At 43.9% G+C, this 7448-nt stretch overlaps 1 protein-coding gene across 5 annotated transcripts in view; it reads right to left on the minus strand.

Annotated features, from left to right (window-relative positions):
- garnl3 (GTPase activating Rap/RanGAP domain like 3) overlaps positions 1 to 1860 on the minus strand; it is a 62009-nt gene extending 60149 nt beyond the window's left edge. For 4 of the 5 annotated variants that reach the window (XM_062412922.1, XM_062412918.1, XM_062412920.1 and 1 more), the window contains exons 1-2: positions 1630 to 1858; positions 1371 to 1513 (exon numbers count right to left, since the gene is read on the minus strand). In XM_062412922.1, the coding sequence (XP_062268906.1) occupies positions 1371 to 1468 (98 nt within the window). In that variant the 5' untranslated portion in view covers positions 1469 to 1513; positions 1630 to 1858. Of the gene's footprint in view, positions 1 to 1370; positions 1514 to 1629 lie in introns of all 5 variants that reach the window. The other variant, XM_062412921.1, reaches the window with a different exon arrangement.
- Positions 1861 to 7448: the final 5588 nt, after the last annotated feature.

A 7448-nucleotide genomic window follows, 5' to 3' on the forward strand; every position in this document is an offset into this window, starting at 1 on the left:
TCTCCAAACCACAGTGCAGTCACACACACACACAAACAAACACACACACACACACACACACTCAGCACACAAATAGTCTGGGAATAGACCACACAAAGAGCGGAACAGGTTCAGACCTTCCCACTGTCTGTGGCGTCGTCCAGGACCACAGGAGGCCATGTATCTCAGGTTTGACAAAAAACAGTTGCGCCATTCAGAGAGGTCGTATGAGCTGAAGTCTATCTGCCAAGAAGGCAAGATGTGATGTCTGAGGTCCTGGTTGATGGTGGTAATATGGGTATCGTGGTTATAGTTAAGGATGGATACGGTTTTGGTTAGGCTGGCCACAATGAACGAAATTCAATAAAAAGTCCTAAATCTGTTCACACAGCCACATTATTTGGACTTCCTTGTGGGGACAAACACATTCAGGTTAGGCTAAGTTTAGGTTTAGTTCAAGGTTTAGGTTAGTTTAAGTTTAAGGTTAAGGTTTAAGGAGGCGGAGATATTACTATACCAACGAGAACTGCTCATAAGGTAAGGTTGAGTTAAGGTTAAGACTTAGGTTAGGGTTAAGTTTAGGTTAGGTTTAGGGTTAGGCAAGTAGCAGCTAGGTTAAGGTTTTGAGTAAGCCCAAAGGGAATCAATGTAAGCCAATGTAATGTCCTCTAAAGTCATGAGTCGTGTGTGTCTGAGAGTGTGTGTGTGTGTGTGTGTGTGCGCGCGCACGCGTGTGATACAGGTGTACAGCGGTACCTCAGACTGCAGCAGGTGATCCGATCCCTCAGTCTGCTGTAAGCTATTTTTAGGAGCGGCGGGTAAATTAAAAGGTGCATGTTCCGTGCGCCCCCTGTGTGGCGCAAGATTGGACAGCACCGGGGCCCGGGGGGGTTGCAGTTGCGGCCCAATCAACATCTGATTTTGGCAATAACAGGGTGATTGACAGCGTCCCGCCACGAAAGCGGTACTGTCAACACTGCGGAGTCAGGTGCAGACGACACGTATCCGTGCGTAACGCGTCCCCCCACACACACACACACGGCCTGAACGGGCATGTAACCGCGCGGTGTGGAGATTTGACAAAATGATAAGATGAACAAAGGGCATCAGGATGTTTGGTTTTGGACAAAGAGGAGGGAAGAAAAAGCCGCTCGCCTGATAAATCCTACTTTGGATACACTATTTGTTTGGGGGCATCCCTCTGATCCGAATGCGCACTGGATCGATCACCAGCCCCTGCACAAGGTGACAGATGACCAAAATAAACCCATTCTCGTCTCGTCCTCGTGTAAAGTGCCACTTCCCTGCAGGAGAGAGCAGTCTCTGTGGGATGGTCTGGCCATTTTTCTACATCGCCCCTCATGTCCCAGACAAAAAGGAACAGGACCTACCTGGTAATCTCGAAGCTGCAACCTTTCCGAAGGAGCAGGGCTCTCTTCCGCATGATGCCTTTGTCTCTGCCGAGGTACACATTTTTATCTGAATTCATGGGTGCTGTGCGAGCAGGTAGACCCGGGGCAAACAGCACCGCTTCCTTTCCAGGGGGAAAAAATAAAAAGTCAGGGGACTGCGAGAGGCGAAAAAGAAAAGAAGAAGAGGAGGAGGAGGAGGAGGAGGAGACGAAAAAAATCCCTTTTACGCTCGGCTCACCTCCACGGAGAATATAGAAAGTGATCCAGCAGACTTTTCCCCTCTCTCCCGCCGCTCAGGCTAAACAACAGACGGCGTTTGTGAGCGTTCAGAGGTGCATGGTGTGGAGGCTGCCGGTGCGTCCATGGAGCAGCGAGGGACTGAGAGTACTTGGAGTCAACCTGAGCGGTCGTGGACTCTCTACCGCCCCGGAGAGCCAGTGATCCTGAAGTGTGGATCCGCACAGCCGCGCTCCTCCTGCTCCAGCGCCACACTGAGAGAGAGAGAGACCGAGAGAGAGAGAGAGAGAGGGGGGGGGGGATAGGGAGGCTGCACACACTGCACAGCAATGACTTCAGGAGAGAGAGAGAGGGAAAGAGAGAAAGAAAGAAAGATAAGTGGTGGTGAGGCTACGTACATGCTGTTTGTGTGTGTGTGTCTGTGTGTGTGTGCGTGTGTCTGTGTGTGTTTGTGTGTGTGTGTGTCTGTGTGTGTTTGTGTGTGTGTGTGTGTGTGTGTGTGATGGTATTTTGGCTTGTTCTCACCTTCTAATCCACTTCCAATTGGCTATTTGAGGGTTAAGACTTGCCTTTGGTAATTGATTTGTGATGGTTAGAGTCAGGTGCTATGGAATGCATCATGCCAGAGACCTGATGGTGAGAACATGGTTAAGGTTAGGGATAAGGTTCTGGTTATACTTCACCGAAGATGACCTGTGATCACATGAAAGTCTTTATGATATTGGGAAAAATGAAAACACGACATACACAATCTGGTATTTTAGGAGCAGATAGCACCACATGTGAACTGCACAGCTACAATATCATGGATCACATGTCGAGCATCACAGATGGAGGACAAAGTGTCCAGTGGCAAAAAAGTGAGAGACACCGTTTGACAGTGAGGACATTACTACAGGGAGTGCCATTGGAGAAGTCTGGTCTCTGGACTTTTTCAAAGAAATGGAATTACGTTAGAGATGAGAATCTAAATGTTTAGTATAAAACGGGATCGGGGGAGATCAGCGGATTCTGATCATCTGCAAACTGCCTCGCCTGCACAGTGAGCCTCTCATAATCCTCTTATATAGACTGGGTGTTAGATTCTGTGAGGACGGCGATGCTCATACACAGCAACACAAAGTTAATCATGAACGGAAACCGCTTGTGGCAACATCCATGGTGTTAAACCAAACTGCTTTTCGTAGTACTGGTCAACCATGAAGTTAGTCCTGAGATCACAAAGTTTCCCCTAAAGTCTCCCTGATAAGTGGGTAGCATCGTTATAGCACAGAATCCATTTGGCCTCATGGGGATCCAAACCCAATGAGTTATTTTGACCCAGTGTTCTTTTTGCTTTTATACATTTGTGGCATTATTTACCCAAACTATCTGGTTATAGTGCATTTTTAATATAACCTAAAATAGTAGTAGTCTTACCTAAAAAGGTCACACAACGATGAGCACATTTTAAAGAGGTAAAACAAACCCCAAACCGGTAGGCCAGTTCAGTTCTGAGGCCCTGGTTAAGGTCAGAGGTAAAATGTGATATAAAAATGTTTATATTAATAAAGCCACAATTAAAAGCTACAATCATGACATAATATGTCTAGATCTAGTGATTGTTTAAGTACTTAGTAGCCCTGTTGACTAAAAGAACGAGAACACATCTGCTTTAATGTGGTGACTCTGCATTTGAAGAGTTTTAATGATAACACTAATATCCATAGATGTAGGGGTGGTAGTATAGGTATCCGTTCGGCCGTATACATCTTAACACATAGCATAAAGAAAATAGAAAAATGACATGTGTGGAGCAGTTTCAATTACTTGTGCTCTGAGTAGAGTTTTCATTAGTTCTTAATACTGGTCCAAAAGAGCTCCTGAGGGGTTTCATCCCATCCTCTGTTATCTTTCAATATGGTTGAGTATAGACTCATAAGATGTGGTCTCCTTGCTCTGTGAGATATATTCCCTTTCAGGTGGATTGTTGCACCAAACTATAGCTGCTCAGGAAGTCCAACAGTGTTTGTTGAACCAGACAGTGAGACATGCTCATCTGAGCTTTGAAGCAACAGCAGAACAGTTTTTTGTTTCATCTACCCATCATATTCATGTATTCAAACACATGGAATCAGTCCAGTGTTCCCAGCTTTGTTCAGGGTGGATGCATCAACCACTCGTTTTAGATTGAAGTGGCAAATGTCCACAACTACCAGATTACCACACAGAGTTTCAGTGCTAAAAAACAAAAAGCACAAATATGTTGTATTTGTTTGTATCAATCTTGCTTTCTCTCCCCTGGATTTTGAGTCGAACCGGCCACTGTTCCTCATGATCTCTCTTGGAAGGACAAACGAGATGATTCCTGCCAAATTTCATCCCTGCTGGTTTTAGTTTGTCATGCAGCATCACAATACTCCTCTCATTTTTATACAAAGGCTGTAGTTATTTACAGAGCGGAATGTCTTGACAAGGCTCCTAAAAACACAGATCATCTGAAATACACACAACATTTGTAAAAAACACGTTACTCAAAGCTTGGCAATTAACAGAAAATGTATAGAAACCGACATTTATAACCTCTCACTACTACTTGCTAATTAACTAGCAAAACATTGTATACAAGCATAAACTAGCAGCCACTGTGGCCAAATGTGGTAATAACAGCACATTTATTTCCTAAAATAATTTCCTGTGAGCAGGATTTATTGTCATCTGTTGGTGAGGTTACATGCTGCAACAAACTCCTCAAAAAACAAACTCCAAAATCCTCCCTTCTACCCTCCCGCAATGACAGCCTGTGTATAAAGATGGACAACGGGAGTGAAGCCAAAAGTGAAGCCAAAGTATCTTGATCACCACCTGGTGGCTGGCTGCAGTTTATCGCATAGACCCCACCTCCTCTATGCTGGTGGAAGGGACATGGGCAAAATTTAAAAGACGACAATTATTCAATTCGAGCCCTAATCTTTCCTGCTTGGTTTTGGTTACCTTGACACCAAGGCTCCATTCCCCGCTTGCTAATACTCAGACTCCAGGGTATTCATCTCTGCATAGTGCCCAGTAATATTTCTGTATAGTCTATGTTTCCAAGCAGAACCTTTGGTATTCTTGGAAGCTAATTCATTCTTTCTAAATGTAACAGTTTCTATGCTGATTAGCAAATACTTGTGGTTGTTGTCTGTAGGTTGTTGGTTGTATGTTTCACCTTTTCCATCCAATAGAAGGAGCTTTTAGTAAACTGATTACTCCTACATATGTACACACACACACACACACACACACACACACACACACACACACACACACACACACACACACACACACACACACACACACACACACACACACACACACACACACACAGACACACACACACATAGACACAGACACACACACACACAGACACACACACACACACACACACACACACACACACACACACACACACACACGCAGCTGATATGTGGCTGAAAGCCTCCCATGAATTGATTTGATTAGGGATTAGGTCTGAAAGTGATGAATTATCATAATCTCAGACACTTCATCACGTCAAAGTGGTTCTTTTCATTTTCAACATTTTCAACTTTGACAAAGAGCTCATAATGTATTCAAATATATATTGAAATAATTCAATGACTCGACTCACTCTTGCTCTTTGAAAACACAAAGTGAACAGTCAAACATCATCGCCTTTGTAAATTAATATATAAAGCACTCGTGTTATTAAAATAGACAACTGCTGTCTTCTTGTAGTCCTGCCTACCTGTATATCATTTCTAATCAGTACCACTAATTACAAGTGACACGTTTCAAGGTGTGTCACGGTTGTTGTCTGTAGGTTGTGGGTTGTATGTTTCACCTTTTCCATCCAATAGAAGGAGCTTTTAGTAAACTGATTACTCCCACATATGTACACACACACACACACACACACACACACACGCACACAGTCTAGTATGTCAGCCCACTGTTTACATGAGGAATTCTCTCAACATGACTCACAGCTGTATCCCAAGTCTTGACCTTGTTTGTGTGAACAGGACGAACTTCAGTTTTGTTGCTCAAACCCTCAGATGCGCAGTGATTCAACAGCACTGCCGCTTACCACATCGCCTTGTGGTTAGAAACGCCTTTAAATAGCCGCCCTCTCTTTAACACCACTTATCAGTGGAGTTCTCTTGTGGAAGTTTATAGTGCCACCGACAGAGGTTTGATTTGGATTCAGCAAAATTCAGACTTTCAGAGCCTGCAAGTAAAAAGTACAGATGTTGTACTTACCATTAATACAGAGAAATACATGTTTTGACCATGAATTCCGGATTTCTTGTTGTTAAATATCCTCTGGACTCAGGAAAGTGCAAGCACACTCAAGGTGAATTCTTATGAGTGAGGTCATTTAAAGCGTGTCCAGGACTTTTTTGTATTTACTGAACAAGGATGGAGGACACTGTGAGGCCTTGTAAGTCTGTGACCTCCAGCAGGACTTAATGAAAAACCTTATTCCAAACATACTTGGGCTTTTTGAATATCCTGTGTTGCTGTGGGCTGTGATGAGAAGGAATAAAGTAGTTCACTAAATTGTATTATTACTGCAGCATTGAGGTGTGCATGGACTGCTGTGTGTTATATGGTCTCACAAAACAATGGAAGATGGAGTCAACAACATTAGATCTTTTATTACCTCCAAAAAGGATGTTTGTTTTGAATTACTGTTTGTTTGTCTGTACGCAGGATTACACAAACACTACTGAACTGATGTTCTTGAGACTGGGCAGAGTGTGGGCCAAAAAGAACATTTTGAAGAGCGGATCCAGGAATCATTTTTCATTTTAACATGGCGGGACAGGCTATTTTTTTCAAGACTTTTAAGACTTTCATGAGAAACAATGCAGACATCTTTAAGGATAAGTAAAAAATGTAAATGTAAAGTTGATGCAGTGAACGTTTTAGCAAGTATCTACAGCAGACACAGTCGTGATTCTGGCCAATATCTTTAAGCTCGGTTTTCCTCTCCACCAGCTCTTGAAGAATAAGTACCTACTCACATAATTTGTGCAAATTCAGTTAATTAATCACTGTCCAAACAAAGGACCAGGACAAGTGACAAGTGAGCAAGTAAAACATCAGTGAGTTTTGAAGAAGTCCAGCTCATGAGTGTGGCCAGAGAGAGCAGAGTTAAGAGTTAAAGAGTCAATGAAATGAGTCGGTTGAGGAGTTCTTAGAGACAACTCAGCGAGTACTGAGCAACAGAGCACTTTGATAGCGCAGCTTTGTGGCTCTCAGTTTTACACAGGGATGGTGAAGTCCCCATCTCTTGTATCGGCACAGTAATGACCAGCTGTCATTTTGAACATGCATGTGCCTTGGGAGGGCGAGGCCTGTGAGCTGCAGCCGGCCCCCTGCTCTGATCATGGCTCCGTCTTTAGAACCACATTGACCGGTGACCTCTACGTGTACATTCATAAGGTCGTCTCATCCCAGCACGAGCCAAGTGTGATTCCGTGTGCAGCCTCCATTAGTCAGGAAGAGGCGGAGAGGACCGTGGCGAGAAGAGCATGAGACACGGCACACACTCACACTTGGGAGAGAAGAAATCCATTTGCAAGGGAAACCATTTGTGAGGGAGCGAGGAATGGACTGGGGAGGGCAACGTCTTTGGGATGAGGTGATGAGTGAAAAACCAGTCAAATTAAATGTCAAGTCACGCATTTATTTGAAAACTAATTGGTTTACACTCCAGTGACCTGAAGGGCTCAAAATGAATGAGCTGTTGATGTCACACAGTCACACTGTTGGGAGCCGCTTAACATTTAAAACGAAATTGGTGTAAACATT

Source organism: Platichthys flesus, chromosome 19, assembly GCF_949316205.1.
Source record: "Platichthys flesus chromosome 19, fPlaFle2.1, whole genome shotgun sequence".
NCBI classification, from domain to species: Eukaryota; Metazoa; Chordata; class Actinopteri; order Pleuronectiformes; family Pleuronectidae; genus Platichthys; species Platichthys flesus.